The sequence below is a fragment of the Amblyomma maculatum genome, chromosome 4 (genome assembly GCF_055883805.1).
Source record: "Amblyomma maculatum isolate TAMU_Amacu chromosome 4, ASM5588380v1, whole genome shotgun sequence".
In the NCBI taxonomy this organism is placed as follows: Eukaryota; Metazoa; Arthropoda; class Arachnida; order Ixodida; family Ixodidae; genus Amblyomma; species Amblyomma maculatum.
The window spans coordinates 146544771-146565887 of NC_139347.1; the positions used below are offsets into that span (position 1 = coordinate 146544771).

Genomic DNA, 21117 nt, shown 5'->3' on the forward strand with positions numbered 1-21117 from the left:
GCTTACAGTTAACTGAGTAGAAACTAAATAACATGCATATATCCTAATAAAAGACATAAGAACACTGCAATGGAAAACAGGCTTATTTTTAGGCTTTAGGCAATGAGCTTTAGGGAATGAAAAACAGGCTTACTAAAGGAGGAGAGAAATATGCAAAGGTCACCCCGAAAGTGTACAACATTTTCTTGTGTGAAATATGCGTATTTTAAAATAATTTCAGTACATGGCCTGTGAAATTAGTGTAAGGTGAATTTATGATCCTTGTGAAGTAATACTGTGCTTTGTTACTGGTAGTTAACCGCTATAAGGGTACCCTTTTTACCATATTGGAACACATGGACAGTTTATTTTATTTTTAGTAGCGGCTGAAGAGATGGTAGTGGGAGCCCACGATGTGTTTGGGAAATGGCCGATAGGGGTCGACGCACAATCCGAAAAAACGTCCTAGCATAAAGCACGAGCATCCGGACCCACAGTGGACTTCTGGGCTCAGAGTCAATGTGCACTGAAACAAACAATAACACACGCATTATTTGAGCCTTCTTCTAAAGCACATGTATTCGAGTCTATTAAATGTAATGCCGTTGAGCTGCTTTGCAATGCCAAGTGGAATGTTATTGTATCGCAGTAACTGTCCCGAAGCAACAGAAGACAGTTTTACTTGCCCTAATCTGCAGCAACATCGGAGCAAGCAGTGGCCGAAGCGAGAGAGGCGGCCGGGAAGCGCGTAAAAAGTATAGTTTTACGGATACCATTGACCGATGTACAACTTAAGATTTCAATTGCGGATGCTCATAAAGAAAGACTGTCACTCAATGCATAACTTCTGCCATTTTTGTGGCATTACGTATATGTAAATAGCATAAAGCGACTTATAACGCCGATGCGTCCCTAAAACGAGGATAACACCAACGCCATGCTGTCTATTTGACCTCATATGTCGAAAGGAGGCTTTAAAAAGGTATTTACGCTACATTCCTAATTTATACTTCGCTTCCGAACTTCATACTCTATCATAAGGCAGTTCTCATTTTGCTTTTATCAACCATGCAGAATGTGACAGTGTGTGTGGGTAGGAATCACTGCCTTAAGATGTAAACGATATTCTGTTTTGTCAAACTGAAAATATAAACAGCAATGTAACTGGGAGGTAAAGTACAGCAGAGATAAGGTGGCAGCCAGCCTCTGAAGCATCGTGGATTGAGTTGAGTTTTCCCGAATGTTAACTTGAGGGAACATACCACTGCTGCCGTAAAGAAAAGGCGGCTACAGATCAGTTAGCGAGGAAATTGTTTTGAGTTTTCTGCTATATATGACGGTAATATTAGAGAAAAACCTTTGAGTATAAGTGATCTGATCGATGCCAAGATCACAAACGCATGCGAGGAATATTTTGTACCTACGAGCACATGAATTCTAACGCCCCATATAGTTCACGGTGCCGCTGCAAATGGCGAAAATGCCTGGGACTTTGACATTGTCTCAAACGAAATACAAATAACTGGATCACTGGAGGACACCTACACGTGGACCTGCTTAAAATATAAATACCGCAATAGAAAAAGCCCCTAAAACAAGTTTCATTTAAGGCATGATTAGTATTTGTGAACCCCATAATGGACGTTTAAAAAGCACTTTACACAGCCAGTCTCTCGCAAAGAATTCATCAGCATAACAAGGAACGGAGAGAATGAAGTAAAACGTGCAAGTGAATAACAAAAACTACACCCAACTCTTCCTGGTGTTAACAATTGCTTTCAGTTAGAGAAAGCTTTCCAGAGAACCCCGAAAATTACACATCAGCTCAGCGCCTATTTCTCACAAGACTTCCTTTGTCATTACATAATAGGTACAAAACGTGGAGTGACCTGGTATATTCGCGGAAAACTTCGTCGTTTAGAATTAGTAGGAAGGAAATTTCATATCCAGTTCCGATTGTCACTCAACGTGTGAGCCCATAGCTTTATGTAGTGTAAGAGGAACGTAGCCTAGAAAAGCTGAATTACCACTGCAGAAGCGACGCCTGATAACAGAAATAAAACATTTCTTAGGTTCTAAACAAATACTATGTTGTGGGAAATGTTTCTAAAACAGAACTACGCTACCCCTAATCGAGAATGCCTATGAACATGGAAGGCCTTTATTACCGGCGTAGCTCATTGCACAGAGCGTCTAACAGTTTCAGCGCGTTTTTTCTGCAGTGCAGAGTTTGGGCAGGCGGGAGCGTTAATGACGACAACTCAATCACCTATTTTGCTACGCTCATCTGGTGCATGCAGCCCGAACTGCTCATGCTTGTTCGTCCGCAGAGAAGCGTGCAGCGGGCTCGCACCACATTATGGTATTGGAGACGTAGAGATTGCGAAACACTGGTTACTTATGCGGAAAAATACTTCTTTGCGCATACAACACTTTAAATGTAAGCGGAGACAATGAAAGCTACGGGATTTCATGATCAATAGATTCCGAGGGTGTCCAGATGTGCTTGCAACAGACGTGCGCGCGGATTCCGTAGTTGTGGAAACATTCTCAAGACCGCTTGCAGTCACAGTGTGCAGCCCGCTCGTTCGACTACTTGGATGAACTGAGGATACTTGCAATACGGAGCTTTCCTCAGAAGTGAGAGCTAGTAGCAGGTCTCGCGTGTTTCATTTTATTTTCCTCTGACTTGTGTCGCCATTTCTCTGAATTATTGTTACGGGAGCAAAACCTTTACCTAAGGCAGCTTCCAGCAAATCGTGTCAAGTCAGCGTCCAATACTGTTGCACCGCTTGAACTCCTTTTTTGCGCCAATGACAATATCTATAAATCCTCCAAATACAGATGCAACTTCCTATTCACCGCCGCCGCATTGTTAGCAGCCTTAGCGCCAACAATGCCTTTTTCAAACCATACTAACAATGGAAGTGGCCCGCAGACGGCACTTCCCTATACAGACCTGCATAGTGACAAGCTACCTCTCTGTATTGTGGTAGCAGTCGGTAGCTGTTACTGTAATATTCTTGCTTTGCATAATAATCCACAGACCCTGTAAGGTTTTGTGGGGTTTAACGTCCCAAAGCAACTTAGGCTATGAGAGACGACGTAGTGGAGGACTCCGGAAATTTCGACCACCTGGGGTTCTTTAACGTGCACTGACATCGCACAGCACACGAGCGCCTTGCTTTTCGCCTCCACCGAAAAGCTGCCACCGAGGCCGGGATTCGATCCCGCGTCCTTAGGAACAGTAGTCGCGCGCCGTAACCACTGCTCCACCCCGGCGGGGTCGCAGACCCTGTAAGAACGTCAGTTATCTTAACAAGCTACAAGCAATTTCGAGACGTGATATTTAGTGTCTAGAAAGTAATATCAGTCGCAATCAATACGAAATCGCGGTAGAGATGCCCAGTCTTGCTTATAGTGTTATTTGTTTAGTTCTAATGTTAGTTTAATGTTATATTCATGTAGTCACAGCAATCAATATTACACTGCAAAAGGTATACTGATTCCCAAAAGCACATATTACTCTTATACCATGCAGCCCACCAACGTGAAAGTTCTGAGCAAAATAAATAATTTTGGCCTAAGACGCTATCCATTAAGGTGGCATCACTGTTATGTTTTTGCTCCTTTGATTTCTGGAACGCGCCGAGGACCACCCTGCATTTCGAAGACGTGCGTTTTAGTGCCGGAACTGTAATTCAAAACACTGATATAGTTATTTCGCTCTGTTATTCACTAATATTTTTGATTAAATTTGGGTCGTTATCAGTAGCAAAGTATAATTACTTAATACTATAAACACATTTGTCACTTTTGATTAAATGCCCTTTGGTGAAAATTAGCATGGCGCCTTTTAAAGCGTAGCTCTACAGTTCGCAGCCGAACCTCCAAAGGTCATTCACTATCTTGTTTTGTCGTCTGCAGCGCCCTGGGACACCCAGCGACCACCGTATACGGCCCAACTTTAACGCTGCAGCCGACGCTGTTGCGTGCTTGACTGTATTCCTCATTCGTAACACAATCCGAAGCCACCGAGCTTTCGTGTCAACTGTGAACTCAGGCTCTTCGCTGGAATGACCTGTAACTAGGCAGGGGATTTAGCAAGAGCTCCTTCGATGCTTGGTTTCTCAGACTCGCCAAGGTTGAGAGCGTGTGAGTCAACGATCAGTACCGGCGTCAGATTCAGTCTGAACATCCAGGCGATACAGCTCGTCTAGAATCAGAAGCAAATGGAAAGTAGAGTGGGTCGAGAGAGAGAGAGCGATGAATAGCGAAAATATCGCATAGAGAAGTGCGGCCTTACGGCCATGTAGTGACGCCTAACAGAGCCTAATCTCGGATGGCAATGTTTACCCGAGATAAACCTCCGCTTTGTTTTTTACAATTGAAGCCATAATGCCTCATGTCAAAGCTCCTCACCGCAACACTGCAGTTCACAGTTTTCTACGTTAAACTTTCAGCTGCGTTAAAATGCTCACTACTATGCGAAAATGCATAAATGGAATATTTTGTATTCCCTTTGGCTCTCACAATGTTTCTTTCTTGTACGACTCATTTTCTCGCTATATATAGGTTAATATCATCGGGTTTCAAAAACATTTAAAGGTACGCCCTGCTTTATTTGTAGAAAATTCATCCTGGTTTAATAAGAACATGAATGCGAGAGACTACAGCATTTTAACGCATATATACACTCGCTGAAATTGTAGGGACTCCTCTAATGAACGGAAAAATATGAGCAACTCATGTGGGATTGGGAGAAAATGAGGACATGCAGAATGTGAAAGTGGAGGGAATGACAACCTGCATATATTCATAATAGTAGTAGTAGTAGTAAGTGGTGGTATTGAATAAAAGTTTACCTGCAACGGTATCTGCTATCGAAGTGAACTGAAGCACGTGAACTGGGGCGGTGGAAATAAAGGGATAGCAAGGAGACAGGTAGGAGAAATCAAAGTGGTAAGCGACAGGCAGAAAGGACAGTTTAGGTGAAAAAATGAAAGGAGTATAATACAATTATGTACATTCCACACATTGTGAGTTTGTTTGAGGCCCGCCTGTGATTGACGTAGCACGCTGGAGCACTCTGCACAGCGGGCGAGCCTCCATAATGTGATTTACGTAAATAAAATAAAATTAAACACACCAGCCGCGCGCCTGCTTTGTCTCGGTCACCAAGAAAAGGGGAAACACACGCGCACGGCACATTGCACTTGACGGCCGGAGTGGGACGTCCGGTCGTTATCGTCAGACATAGCACGCGCGGAGCATGCGGTCACGACGAGCACATCTGGCGAGGAAGAACAGAGGGGCCTCCACACCCGTCTGTCGAAAGGCGCGCACAGGCTCACAAGGGTTCGCTCGCGAATGCGTGCACTGCCTGGCGGCCACAGGAGCGTTTGACGCTGTCCGCGATTACGACATGCGATCTGTGGGCCGCCAGCATCTCGCACCTTGGCTCAGCTAGCGCGGCACAGTGGAGGAGCACGTGCTCGCGAATTTGCACTGCACCGCTGCCGTCACACACGTCGCGAGTCCGTGGTACAACCGTTGTTCTCCGTACAACAAGCATCCCACACGCGCACATAGGATCATTGTGCGCTGCGACCTTATCAACGAACGGCCGCTGACGCTGCGTACGCGCTCACCTCGTGCGGTGCGCAGATAGAAGTGCTGCATTCGAAGAGGGTCAGTGGTAACCACGTGCATTTCCTCCAGAGCGATGGGCTCGGTTCTGGTCGGGAGCTGGTGTGCTGCTGTCGCGAGTTCGTCGGCTCGTTCGTTGTCCTTGATGCCGCAGTGGCCGGGTATCCATTGTGCGCGGATGGCGCAACCGTGCTCCGCCAGGCGCTCGAGGTACGCGCGGATCTGGCACAGAAACGGTGTTCCCCGGCCAGTTCTTCGAAGGCGGCTGACGGCGCGCTGCGAGAATCACACATCAAGGCACACCTGGGCGGCGGCGAAGCGAGCGTAAGTAGCAAATTGGGGCCGCATCACAGTCCCAATAGCTCCGCCGTAATAGAAGAACCCAGAGAGGGAAGATGCTGTTGCCTGATCATTTGAAGGGCCGGGATGGTGGCCGCCGCTATTAGCGAGCAGCTTTCGCTGGCTACGAAGCCGTCAGTGTTGATGATGAGGTGATCGCTAAGTTCCTCGTAAGTGACTGCTCCAGACAGCTGCTGCACTGCCCAGAGCAGTGTGGTGCGCTTTCCCGCGATGCCGAAGATTTCTCGCTGAACCTCCGTAGCAGCAGGCCAGGGCGAGCAGAGGCTGTAAGGCGCGTGGCGTTGGTGAGCTGCACGTACTCGAGCAGGGCCGCTCCCATACGCGAGCGAGGGTGTTGACGCAGCCGCTGTAGCAGCGGGCCGCCGTCCGCTGCGCGCTGGAGCAGGTCAAGGTGTCGCAGCACCCACTGCGTGGCCTGAAGTTGTAGTGGCCACGCGCCCGCCTCGGCCTATGTCGCCTCGGAGTGAGAGTTCTTCGGTAGGCTGAAGCATATGCGGATGGTTTTGCGGTGCTGGACTTCCAGCTCCTTCCAGCAGGATTTGCGCAGCGGGACGAGAGGCAGCGCGTAGAAAGCTGCCCCAACAGCTGCGGCGTTGTAGAGCCGCAGCGTGGCTTACTGTGAGATGCCCTGGCATCGACCGGTGAGCCTGTGTACAGCGGCGGACGTTCTCTGCATCTGCAGGCAGGCCTTGGTCGTCTCGGGACAGAAGGAAAGGTGCTGGTCGATGTCCACCCCCAGGTACCGCACTGAGCAACGCTCCGGCAGGGGAGTCCCGTTTAGTGCGAGCGGCGAGGGGCGTTTGCACGAGCTTGAGATGCAGGCCATTGCGACGGACTTGTCCGCACTGAGCGATAAACTGAGGCCGCACAAGCAGTCGCTCACTGCGGCCAGAACGTCCTGCGGGCACCCTCGCACGCGCGCAGTCTCGCCCGGCGGACCCAGGCACCACAAGACGATGTCATCTGCATATGTGGAGATGTACACATGACGTCGGGCGCCCGCAGGCAGGCAGCCTGGCTCTACCGACATCGCCACATTGAACAGAGAGGGTGACAAGACAGAGCCCTGTGGCACTCACAGCTCAACCTGACGAGGCGCCGAGAGAGCCCCCGCGACGCGAATGCGCATAGAGCGCGCCCCCAGGAATCTCCCGGCACAGCGCAATAAGCGCCCGCCCACGCTAGCCCTCTCAAGCGACGCACGAATGGGTACCCGGCAAACGTCAAACGCACCTGAAACGTTTAGCAGCAGCAGCAGCAGCAGCAGCGCTACGTGCCTTACCGCCTTCGCGTGCTCGAGCGCGCTGACAACGTCGGAGATTGAATCGGCTGCGCACCGCATTCTGCGGAAACCCGTCTGCCTCTCATCAACCAAATCCGTCGCCGCGGCCGTTTGTTAAGGCGCTGCAAAGCCATGTGCTCCGTGAGCTTATCGGCCGCAGATGTTAACGCCACTGAACGGTATCCCGCGAGCTGCGTTGGTGGGTGTTCAGGCTTGAGGATGGGGCAGACGCCCTCTGTGCGCCAGCTCTCAGGAAGGGTCCCGCATTCCCACACTAGGTTGATCTGCCGCTGGAGAACCAGGCGACGCTGCGTGTCCAGGCTTCGCATCATCCGATAGGTTAACCAGTCCAGCCCCGGCGCCGAGCGACAGTGGCAGCGTTGCAGCGCATTGTTGAGCTCCGTCACAGTGAACGGGGCGTCGTAGGGGCCGTCAGGTGTAGGGGGAGGGACACTGTTGTTGTCTCCAGTGCTCTCCGGTGCAGCCAGGCTGGCTGCGCTCGCAGGGCTTTGTGGGGCAAAACGGTCCGCAAACCGCTCGGCTAGTTGCTCGTAGCTGAGGCTGCTCGAGATGGCGAGAGCGGTCAGCGGCTGCGGGTTCGCCTCCGGTGTGGTGATGCGCCGCAGAGTTGTGAAAAGCCGCCGCGAGCTGCAATCTTCCTCCATCCTCCTGCAAAGCGATGCTCACTGCCGGCGGTACAGCTTGTTTGAGTGCCGCCTATAGCGGCCACGTCCAGCTGGTTGTACCGCGTCCAGTCTGGTCTCTCCGTCCGCCGCGCGCGTCACTCAGCTTGATCTCATTTAGAGCGCAGGTCGAGTAGCTTGTCTCTATTTATGTATTTATTTGTAGAGTAAGTTGATCCTAATAAGGTGTGCTGATGCCATACTGAGCAAATATATTTTAATATTGCTCTAAATATTGTTATGTAAAACTTTAATGCTAGCTGTCGACACCAAAGTACCTACAGAAACGATAAAATTATTGCCGTCTTTGTATCTTATCTTTCATGGCATGCCTGATATTTAGCTAAACATATATATCAGCAGCAATGCAATTGTCTTGCCAAACCGGTACTTACTAATCGTAGGCAGTGCTTTTGAAGATGATATTCTGCGTGCATTATTTGCCGTCTGAAATAAAAACAGCTGCAATTAATACAATGTCATAACATCCAGACGTAGTGTGGCGTTTTCCCATTATTAGTGGTGGCCATTTAGCAATAGATGGAGCTACACTGTTTGGAAACTGCACAGGCTTCTATGCATATATACTACTAGCCTAATGTGGCTCGCCTAAAATGATGATTTGTGAACTCGGAGCGACCTCTAGATCCGGTTTAAACTACAGCATAGGCATAACGACGTACTTCGAGTATACAATCAATCCTCTCATTTTCAATGTGTCGAGTGGTGGCTCTCCAATAAGGGAACACTCATCTGATGATGTTTCATTAATTGAATTTCCTTAAACACCGACATGTCGCTAAAGAGAACATGGCCATATGATCAGCGAAGATCCGTCAATTGTAAGGGATGATGTGAGAAAAAAAGTGTCACAACGTAAGGAGTACAGGTCAGGAACGTAATTCATTTTCTTTTTTGCTCTCCGCGGCTCCGCGTTCAGGAACGTTCCTTCAGTGAGGGGTTCAGTAGTGAACGGCTCGGAACAATATCCACAACTTGGAATTCTTTTCATTTTGAATATATCGAAATTAAATTTCGAAGGCGGGATTGAAACTGGGTCATCTGGCTGTGTTGTTGATTGCCTTAAATAGTGAGCCACTATGATGGACGTGACAATCCTCGGATCCACACTGTCCTAATGTTCACTCTTCCTCGCTTCCTCGGGAACAGCGATCCCACGCGCAGCTAAACGTGGAGGCTCTAGTTCCGAGGTGTAGCTCAGTACACCAAACATGTGCTTTAGCAGATGCCCTCGGGAATGTCTTGGTAGTAACCTATAACACATTACAAGAGATTATGTGTCTGTTTGTAAGCAGTGTACAAGTAGCTAAAGATATATTTTGGATAAAACTTTCTTTGTGGTGCTTGTGTTCGGAGACCCTACTGATATATTTTACGCATTCCTACTCGGAACTCAGCTAGAGAAGGTGGCTTCAGACAGTGCAGGAAGGAAAACATCTCGCTGTGTCCACAGATGCTAAACAGCGCACAATATTCTTGAGACAAGGGTACTATTTCGCGCTTTTTAATAATTTTTTTAATTATGCGCAAAAAAGAGAAAAACAATCGTCGCGACATTCACGTATGAGTAAATATGGGCTATTTTAATTCAAATTACACTAGTTTTTATTGTATCACTCTAATAACGTATTAAGCTGAGCGATAGTTTACCTAATCTACTTCCCCCTACCAAACACCAAAATATGAGTGTCTAAGCTCATCTCTATACATATATGCTCGTTTAAAAGTTTTTATTTGAGTTTACAACCGTTGGAAATCGATTTCGACAAAGACCGAAATATAACTGACATAACCCCAACTTTTTTCACCTTGATCCGAAATTTCGGTTGGAAAGTACGAAATGTCTTAGGTAAGTCAAGAAATGAACGCTTTTGTAATTGACTGGATACATTGACAGAGTCAAACTGTGTTATTTTTACCTCATTTTATTGCTTATCTAAATTTTGATGCCAATGATTAAGCTTTATCATGTTCCCTTACTGACACAATAGAGGGAAATGCATGTTTCTCTTATTTCACTAAAGAAATGTTCGCCTCTTTGTCTATGCTACGAGGGGTTATGTAGAGTCAATGATAGGCTTATGCTAAAGGCAAAACTGAGGTATGGATTATAGAAATGTTTTGTGCGGAATGTTGATTTTAATCGATAGCTTTTCATCTTTTAAAAAGCACATGGCTAACATCACAGAACTCATATGCGGGATCTTGACTGCGGAAGATTGTTACTTCTTCAATTGCGAAGTGCCGTTCCATGTCAGACAAAATGGTATATATAGCTAGAAGTAAAATAGTTTAAGAAAACTTGAAATTGGGCTAGATGGTGCATTACTTGACTAAAAATAAAGCGCACAGAAAACCCACACAAGAAAAAAGCGTGTCTCCTGTGTCTGCTTCTCTTGTGTGTGTTTCCTGTGCGCTTTATCTTTAGTATCTATCCCAGTCTATCCCAGTACTATGCTAACGGTGCTGACACTGTTCATTCTATGGTAATAATTATTGAAATAAACCCCAAATCGTAAGACACGAGGTCTTGGAATGACAAATACAGATCGCGCACTTAGGATGGATTATATTGCTTCGAAGAGAGGATCAACCAAGGCCATTTAACTATAGGTTACTCTCAGTAAGATGCGGAATACTAGGCATGCCTGAAATCTCCACAATAGAAGGCGTCGCACAACACGAAGACCGCACAACGACCTAGGTTCATTCTGACAAATTTGAGACTACACTGTTCCTTTGCAGCATATGCACCATTATATTTCTATTGTTATTCGGTAATGTGGGCAACGCTCGCGTACTGATTGCATTACAATTCTCTGGCACCTGGAGCAGTCTGTTGTTTAGGAGCTTTTATGCTTTCAAAATGACTACCTAATTGGTTTTCTTCGGAAACCAATCCATGATACTGTCTCTGTCATATATTTATACTGCGCACGCGGTAATAATGGCCTTGATATCACTGTCAATTGTCCACACACTGATGGGGTCCTGTATGGGCAAATCCGAATATCAGAAGTGCGCTGAGACCCTAAATCTAAGTACTCTATCTCATTCTGCCGTGGTGCAGTTTGCGCGTGGCTACTGAATCCGATATCTACCGCTTCGGCTCTATTTCGATATTGCCGAAACTCAATACGCTCGCGCCTGCTTTTTGTCTATTTGTTACCACTGTGAATCTATCCTTTTATGAGTGATGCACCAACTAGCCCAGCAATTAGATTTTTTTTTAATTTCATTCTTCTTACTGAGGCATTTCATCTTGTACGACTTTCTCTTCTCTCTTGTGGAAAACGCATCAATCATTGCTGAATGATTACTTCCATTTCTACTAATATCTACCAATATTAATAGGATACACTTTGCAACCATTTTCCATAAGGTCTGCTATTTGCCTACCTTGCCATTGAAGTCCCTGAACAGTGTAGTATGCAGGTACATTAACGACAAGCGCGATATTACCTAGGAGGTTAGGAATGCGCACAAGGAAAAACGATTCGTCTTGTCTCCACCTGTTTCAGCTGAAACTTTAATGGTGTACTCAATTTTCTTCAAATTACCTCGTTACGATCTATCGTGAAGACGTATTTGAGTATACCAATTGCAAGAAAGTGTAAATATTTGGATGAATGATAGATTAAAGATTTGGCGACATTGTTGTGTTGCTTCAAGAATTTCCAAACTATTTTCGATCTGAGAGCAACGTATGTCAGTAGCGACCATCATTTTTCGATGCACTAGCGAAAAAAGAAAATCAGGGGAGCGTGCGTGCCTGCTGTCCAAATTTCACTAAGAGAAACGCTTTGAGAATGAGTGTGTCGCCAAGCTTTTCTTTTTTTCTTTTTGTCATGAACCTAAGCAGGACGTTAGGAATCTTTAGAGTACATTATACTCAAGCAAGACTTCGGGCGTTTCATTTTCAGGTTTGTGTCATCTGCTTCCAAGCATTTCAGGTCAACATGCGTCACGTGCACTACTCCTCACTTTCTTGAAACTTTTAGTAAAACCTGGCGCATGCAATCTTACGGAAACGGGAATTAAAACAAAAATTGACTTCGGCCCGCTATTTATTCTTATAAAAAAGCACTATACTCACCTGTAGGAGGTAGCCGTGATCGCAAACAACAATAGCAGGACAAAGAGAAGCACATGCTTCGCTTTCATAGTTACTGCATGGATTAGTATCCTCTGTAGAAGGAAGGCCCCCTTTGGATACACATTTTATATCAACTCCTTCGTACCGCTGCAAAGGAATAACCGACAGACGTTGCACACCAAAACCTATGAATAATAATGCCATCCTGAAAACAATGAAACTTCAAGTTATACGGAAATAATGTCGCCGCTACTGAGTCATTCCCAGCGTCTTATGCGACGCATTATATCGGGAATATAGAAATCGTTCTCGTGTTGAGAAATACTGAGCCAGAACACCCCAGACATTTTGAAAATTATACAACATAACCTCCACAAGCTCATGCACATTGGTGTTTGAAGAAAAGGAGAATGGCTTTTCTAAAAATAAAAAATACATACTTTCGCTATCTTCCTACTATTGTGAGAACAATTGTAATTCTTCCATTGTATTTATGTCCTAAATTCGCAGACGTTATTCTTGCACCCCGAAGCTTATGTCCGCTTCTCTTCGAGTGCTGTGTTGGCAAGTTTCGCAGAATGTATAGCCACGAAAGGTGCAGAGGGCCTCAAGAGAAAATGTAGAAATAGGCCTGGACTTATTGAGAAGGTTAAAATAACCTTTTCAATGTGCAGAAACCTGTTTAAAAGGAAATTAGGTCTTTCGGATAAAACTGCATATATAGTTAGTCGAATCGGGAACACAAAAGAAACTACTACACGTGAATAACACGTGTCCCCATTTATGATCATATGTTGAGACTTCCCTTGCAGAGGCCAGAGATAAAGCTTCGTGATTGTATGAAACCATCTGCAAGAATATCTGAGACTGCTTTTCTTTTCACTTCGCTTTTGCAGCGCCGCATTGGTAATGTATGCGACAGGCTTGATGTACGCTCTCATCGGTCAAATTGAGGTATTAGCTGAAGTTAATGCAAACACCTTATATTTCATTGACATTTAGAAGATCAGCAAACTAGGATGTATGTTTTCTATAAAACACCAAAGTTAATTTATAACAGATTGGTTTTGTATCTTTACAGAGCGCATTAGAATAGACGCAGACGGTACAATGGTAGTCTTCACTGCAGCTTTTCACATTTTTCTATCATGGCGCTATTGGATTTCTTTAGAACCGTGCACTTCATTTCAGGTATAAAAATGAAGTATGCTTACCAATTTCTTTATAGTGAAGAACAAGTCAGGATTGACTGACACCCAGAAAGGTAGAAATTTTCACTGGTGTGTTCCTAATCTATACTTAGTCATTTTCTTATAGCTAGCTTCCTAAGCTCGATCATGATTTCTCTACTTCAAGATGTCACTAAAGGTGCCTCGTATACCTGGAGCACGCAGGTCTTGCCTACATTGTTCTTATGTGTTGCTGTGCATCGCATAATAGGAAGTTCGATATAGGCAATCGAATAGGCGCACATTTCTTTTTGTACCTAAAGCATGCAGTACGCTACCCTTCCCCATTTCTCGGTGCCTGACAAAGATCGGCAGTGAGCATGAGCCAAAACCGATTTCCGACACAGGTGCGCCACGTTTTTCACCGCGGCTGCTCTCGCTACCTGAGAGAGGTAGGGTAGCGACATCGCAGCACATGAGCGCCGGTGCGGAGAGAAGGAGAAGGGTAGTCTCGCCACTGAAAATGTGCGCACCGCCGCGCCGAGCTGACCGAGTGGAGCAGGATAGCGTCTGCCGGCATCATATGATCATGGGATAAAAGTAGATTCTGCCTAGAGAGCTGGAGAACTTTTATGCGTTTAAAGGCTGCTTGTGTTCGCTGCAACGCTCGGTGTATGGCCTCCAGCCAGAGGTTCCCCTCCAAATTTAGTTTGACAGCGTTGTACCCTCTGATGTTTTGTGACAAGAATCGAAAAAGCTTTTAACGGATACTATTCAAAAGTAATGGTTATGCTATCGACATTCTGAATAGCGCTCAAGTGTAATGGCAGGATGTTTAAATAATGCCCCCTGTAGGTGGCTTTGAAAGGATATCGAAAAACAGGACTAGCTGTCACGCCTCGTATCAATGTGGATGTGTGTGTGCGTTGTGTTTGCAGTTCAACTTCTCTAATCTGCCCATTCGTGTGTGGTCGTTCATAATGCTCATGCGTGAACTTTAAAGCTAGCGGACATGTATGGGTGGGCTGGGCTATGCACTAGAGAAGGGAATATTTAAGAACTGCTTGGGGCTGCGCTCATTAGAAATACATAATTTGAAAGGATGCTCTTGTTAGGTGGACAATATGTTTGTTCAACAAACGGACGGAGACGTTAAGCGCCATCTACCAACTGAAGATTTTCTCCAGAAAATTGAAAAGAAGGAAACAAGTACATGTTACAGTTATGCGCCAATAAATCACACACTCAGGAGACACTCATGGTATTCGTTTGTGAGTGCGAAATATATATATTCTCTTCAAGTAAGTGCCATGCGCGGGGTGTTAACTTATTCACCCTTGTATGAAATGATGGGGAAAACCTCATCAACCTTACATGTTTACCTAGCGTTTGCACGTGTCAATATTACTTTGTTCTCAAACGAAGAGAGCCACTAGTAATTAAGCAGTGATTGACTAAGTTTCCAGGAGCCTGCAGGGAGCAAAGATTCCTCCTGTATTCATGGTCCAATACGCAGGCATTTTTTGTGTTGTGTATCATGTTTCGGCTCTTCTCCCATGCTCAGTTGGGATCGTTTAAAATGTCTTTGTCCTGTGGCAAGTTCTACGTCGGACATGCTGGGCGGACGCTGCTTAGTTGTGCCTGTTATACTTAGGAGCAATCGTAGCTTCCCGCAGATTCTTGCAAACTGCCAATCATTGCCTCAAACAAAAGTGTCACCTATCTTTTGAGAACACAGTAGTACTGCCACGTGTAAGCGGTAGAAAGACGCGTGAGGGTGTTGAGGCCTCCATCATGATTTTTTATGAGCGAATACGTTAACTCCCCGTTCGTTGCGCTTACTTGAAGCAAAGTAGGTACCTTGCGCACTGATAAGCGATTAATCCGAGTGTCGAATAATACCTTCGTGTTGGCGACTTGGTGAGGCATCGTGCAGAACAGGAGCGCAAGAAACCAGGACACAAGGAACACACTGAAAAACAGATGCAAGGATTTCTTGCGCATCTCGACTCATCTGCTCATACTGCATAGCGATGCTAGACGCACCTGTAAAAGTGAGTTTGTATCCCTCCAACAAAAGCCATTGTCGAATTCTCAAAGACATTCCTGTCACGAAACGATCTCGGGGATGTTTTTTTTCTTGAGATGCGTAGTCCCATAGTAGTGCATTATAGAAAGCAATGATGTATGTAGAAATTGCTTGCCTGGTAGATCCTGCCTGTTTTGGAAATATCTCCGTTCTGCGAACCAGTCGGTTGGTATATTGAATTCTTCTTGAACCAGTGCAACAACTGCTTTGCAAGCATCTGGTGTAATGTAAATAGATTTCGTCGACTTCTCACACCGGGACGCCTCACTAGAGTAGTAAATTCGTCTGCTTTCAACTCCAAGGTATGGAACAAAAGAGCCTCCTTCTTTTAGGCGGTCGCGCCAGCCCCGCGTGACAATCGGTAACGTTCGAAGGTTTCAAGTTACTAACTGAATAGAATTGTTTGCATCTGGGCGCTGGATAAACGGGTCAGGTGGGTGAACGCCCGGGAACGGAATTAAAAGTTCCATGTCGGCCTTTTGTAACCGGAAACATTCCTAAGCACCCGTTTATGAAAACGTCGGGAAATCACTTCTCGGCGGACGTAGCGAACATTGCGTGATTTTCAATGCGTTCTTACAGCGATGTGTTCATAAGCCCTAACTGGAACAGAAGAATGCATGCCGATATTGGGCGTGTGAATTTCTAACCCTTGTTTTAAAATTTCTCAAAACTCGACATAAATTAATAAAGTGGCAATTAGTTTCCATGGCGACATACTTGAGGTACATAGAAAAGTTTTTCCTGTCCTGCCAGCCTTTGCGATAACGACCGCAATAGCAAAGGCCGGCGTTCGTATGTCGTTAGCTGCGTTAGCACATTAGTGACGCGGACATGACAACTCGACACTCCTCCTACCCAAACAGTAGCCACGCCTTGTAGAAAAACGTTCACTGGATGAAAATGCTCCAGTTACTGGATTTCGGTCGCGAACAGGCCGGCATGTGTCCAGGTGTGACCCACCAGGTGACGACCTTGCTGTATGGCTTCAAAAAACTTGTAGAAAATGACTGAGCTGAAACTGAAAAATATTACTTCGATGTCGAAAGGAGATGCTGTGATTCTTTCCGAAAGAAGCCTCAGGATGATGACTTTACATAATGACGGATTCCATCGGATAACTTATGTAACTGGAGATGTTCTTATTCCGCCAGGCATATCCCATACCCTTACGCCAAAGCGGGGTCTTGGCCAAGGGGGCCGTAAGAAGGAGAGACGAGGCTCATGCGTCAGCCACCCTATGTGAAAACCCCGTTTATTGAAGAGGTGCCAGATATTTATAGGACAGTCTTAAACACAGGTGACCCAATACAAGCTCACAGACACAGAGTCACAATCCTTAGAACAGAAACCGAAACTGGATGAAACCGAAACTAGGACAGAATAGAATAGAAAGACACGGTATACCACGCGGCAAGGCGAGAGCGGCTGCCCATATTAGCAGCACGAAATACCGCCACAGACACAATAAACCTTTTGACTACCTGTTGCTTCCTTCACGTGCAAGAAAATTCCTTTTGCACAAACATAATGGAGGCGGATGCCTCCCATCTGCAACCATTTCTTTTCAGCGTAAGAATGTTTATTTTATGAAGAATAAAATTCCCATTGATTCACTAATTGAACTCCTGATCCGAATATTTCGTTTACCATCGTCTTAAAGAAATTCTCGTATCTTCTAGAACACTTAGCGCCTTACGAATATATAACTTACGTGAGCCCTTTAAAGGGCTATTGTTTTCAACGGTCGGATAAGGTGATGCCCTTTCTTCTTTGTTGTCCCAAGATTAATATCGGGCTTCTCTAATTTCCTTGAAAATTTTCGTAACAAACGAGAAGTTCATAACCTGCCTGAGGTTCTCTCAGCTCTTTGGGTTTTGATTGCTGTAGGAGTGAGCAGAGTTGGCAAAGAAATAGATATATACTTCCGGTGAGACTGCAGATAAGATAATTGTAGACTTCAGGGGCACGTACTATCTATATGTTTTCGTTTAAAGTATTTCCAAATTCTTCCTACGGCGAGCTCTGAAAGGATATCGTGTTATCTATTATCAGGCGCCCACCGTCGTGAAGCGTTAGGAAGCCTGCACTGTCCTGCTTATGCTTGCGAAATTTAGTGGCAGCAAAAAGGCAGAAGTTTCTAGTACATTTTCATGAGGCTTATTTCACCATTCTTTTTTCTAAAAGTGTGCCTGCGCCCAGGGAAGTTTCAATGAAGAAAGTAAAAAAGCGGACGGGGAATGGCACTTAAAGCCCGACCTTTCTAACCTCCAGCCGCACTCACCTCCAGCGAAGTTCACCGACGCATTGCGACCTTGACGCGGCCATGTCTCTAACCAGCGCCCTGTCATACAGCCTGTTTTGTCCGCACCTGATTGGGTACACCATACCAGGGAGAACTCGAGTGACAATGTTTAGAGACCGTTTGCAGAAGGTACGCTACAACCTATTCCGACTCCAAGAACATTGTCAACGTGTTATCGCAGTATGCGCACTTTCGCACTGCAGTATCCCTTGACACGAAAATGCTCATAGGCTACACATTCGCTTATTTACTGTGGCTCTACAGCTGCCGATACGCTTCCTCCTTCATTCTCTACAACAATTAGGCAAGCGATAGATAGCTTAGGGATATTTAACAAAACAACTTCGCGCCGCCTACATCAGGGCATCGAAACTCCCCTATATACTTGCGCCATCCTGGAAGGATTTACCGCAACGAGAAACAGGCTTGCTCCGAAGAATTTATTGATTGCCATGTATACCTTTTTACTCTGCTGATTTTACCGCGGCATCATAGCGTAACCTATACGGTTCCTGCTCCGAATACAACTGTCGTGCTGATCTCAACCACCTCGTCTGGAGGTTACCTCCACATACATCTCGACTTCAAGCCCTGCCACCATCGAGCTGGTTTCATATCCTTCTTTTATTCATATCTGGGTCTTCCTCGATCTCACACCTCGAGATCGTGCCATCGAGCTCTGACGGGAACACCTCGTGCTTGTCTAACGATTGTAGTTGCCACTGTTCGGCAACTGGCTTCGCAATTCCCACGTGTAGCACGTAGCCCCAGTTTAGATGCTTCCGAAAACTTTAATTAAAAACGGAGGCAGCCTTCTCCAATTTGGTTCATAACACTCTCTTTTCTTCCCCATAGCCACTCGGTACACCCTACCACAGAATACATATACTTCACTCAACCAACGCTTTGGATGCATGGGAGTGTAAATGATAGAATAGGACAATCCGTAATACTGCTAAAATGTTTCTTGACTCTTGAGTGGCGTGCACAGAGCCTGTCATGGGAGCGTGTCCGCGGAAACTGACATTTATGAAATACACAATGTCACGCCAGGTATCGAAATACCATCGGAACAGATCAGATTCCTTGTCCTAGGCACGAGAGCAAATGTATGGTCATGCAGCAATTTACAGCAAAGAAAGTGGTTAGTGTGATCGTCTGCTTGTGCCACAACTCTGACAAGAGAGCGTGTGTAACAAGTATAAAGCATTTGGCAAAAAAAACAAGCAAGAACCTAAGCGAGGCAAAGGTTTCAAAGAACATGCTTGCAGTAGATGACTGCTGCTAGGCGATGACTTCTTGGTGACACTTTCATGTCCTGCTTGCTGCTTTATTGCCGCAGGAGGGGAATCAGTTCCCTTTTACTGGTCAAGCTCATGATATCTCTATTGGAAAACAAAAACGCCAAAGATGGAAATACTGGAACCCGGCATCAAAGAATACGGTGGAATGGAAACATGGCGTCAAATGCTCTATTTTGAAACACGTTGGGAAAGCGGGGATATATAGGTTCTGGGACAGAAGATTCTGAGCAGGAGGTAATGTTGATGTGAATGCCGTAATGAGAGAGACGATGCGAAGACAGCAGGTTAGGAGAGCGGCCATGCTACGGGACAGGAATCAAGTATAAAAATGTCGAAAATATGGTGCCCCATCCGACTAGCCTTATCTCTGTTGATGACCTTGCCCTTCACACACAGTACAGGTGAGTCCATGAGACAGCTTCAGAGATTCATTCATGCTTTCGAGATGTAGGCTTTGCTATTTCTTTTGGCACAAGAGCTTGAATAAATCCTGTGTGGAGATGTGCAGAAATTATTGAAATGGTAATGTGAAGCATTGCTTCCTCCAAGAAAAGGAACCATCTAACTGCATAGGAACAATGAACCGAAATCAGAAAATGCTTTGGCCATTGCCGCTCTGAGAAATAAAATCTGAATTTTTAAATTAAGAGCATCAAACTCCCGAATCATCATATGAGGTCCTCTAATAACTAGTGCAGGGAAATTCGCTCCTCTTTAACGCTATATTTAACCACGTCCTTAGATATGAATGGAGTAACAGAGCAAAGGGAGGTCAAGAAGGTGGTTATACACAATATCGTACACTAAACAGTTGCTCAGACAGATCCTTGTTCCATCCTCTATATTTTCTCAAGAGTACTAGTCTTCTTATGGAAAGATATTACACAACCGGTTTATATAAATCAGCTTGTGCTTCCAAAGAAATAAATGAGGAGAGGGAGGAGCGCATGAAAGGAAAGAGCTTGTTTTTATAAAGTGCTTGCTCTGAGTCTTGAACCCTTGATCCTGTGACCTGAAAAATACACTAAAAATGTGGCACCGGCGGAGAAGATGTACAAGGTGAGATATATGAGTGCAAAAATAATGAGTGCAAAAATAATAATAATATTATTAGTATTATTGATAATAACGTACCAGCCTGTTTACGCAAACATGCTTGTGAATGGAGCTGGGCAGTACAGCGTCATTGCATATGTGCCGAGCTGTGCACAAAAAAAAACAATAACCAAAAACAGCATTGATCCGAAAAATACATGAAATGGAAAGAGCAAAAAAAAAAAAAAAAATTGACAAAGCATTTACAACACAAATCGTAAAAAGTTATGTGAAAAAAAAAAATCTGCTATACAGTACTCCTTACTTATAAACAATGTATCTAGAATGAAACAAGACAGGCGAACGGTAAACGCTCTATAGCATTGCACAAATGACCGAATAAACTGTTTAATTTTTCGGAAAGAGGTGAGCGCTTTATTGATTTCAAATTTATTGGAGATAGAAGGTAAATAAAAACCCCTGGGTTTTTTGCCGTAATTTGTATAAACATGTGGAACTATGAATGTTTCTGTATGGCGCAAACATCGCGTTTTTCTGTTTTACATTTGAAAGCTTCAGAAAAGTAGTGCTTATACAACATTTCATATGGAAACTGTTTCTCTATCGACAATATGTCGAAACGAACCATGCTACGTAATACACTTGCATTGTGGAATTTAGCACCATAGGACAGGCTAGAGGCAATTCTTTTTAAAATACTGTTTAGAATATTTAACTTGTAAGTGGAGGCGGAGCCATACACAGTGATACCATATCTGAGTACAGACTCACCTCAGCTCTTGTAGACCATTTTTCTTATACGTGCATCACACAGCGATCTTAGGGAGATTAGGTATTCACAAAAGATTCTTAAACGTTTGGATACTTCTGAGATATGAATATTCCATGATAGTGTACTATCGAACGTCATGCCTTAGTAGTTTGTGCTGTAATGAGCGAAATGGGGACACGCGAACAATTTCCAGAGCAATTGTAATGCAAGGAAATTAGTTTGTAGTTTGAAATAATTTTATGTGGGTTTGGGAAACATAAGGTTTGTTTTGGCTTTGTGATTACTATTTTGTTGTATGCAAACCACGAAAGCACTTGTATTATAGGTTTGTAATATTGTAGTGTAACGTTAC

The 21117-nt window shown here is 44.9% G+C and overlaps 1 protein-coding gene across 1 annotated transcript; it reads right to left on the reverse strand.

The window, feature by feature from the left end:
- Window positions 1-326: 326 nt before the first annotated feature.
- LOC146193269 (uncharacterized) lies at window positions 327-15248 on the reverse strand. The gene is made up of 4 exons (XM_084600078.1): window positions 15142-15248; window positions 12071-12217; window positions 8349-8400; window positions 327-505 (listed from the first exon to the last, which is right to left on the reverse strand). The coding sequence occupies exons 1-4, from the start codon at window positions 15241-15243 to the stop codon at window positions 345-347; spliced, it is 462 nt and encodes a 153-aa protein (XP_084456204.1). The 5' UTR covers window positions 15244-15248; the 3' UTR covers window positions 327-344.
- Window positions 15249-21117: the final 5869 nt, after the last annotated feature.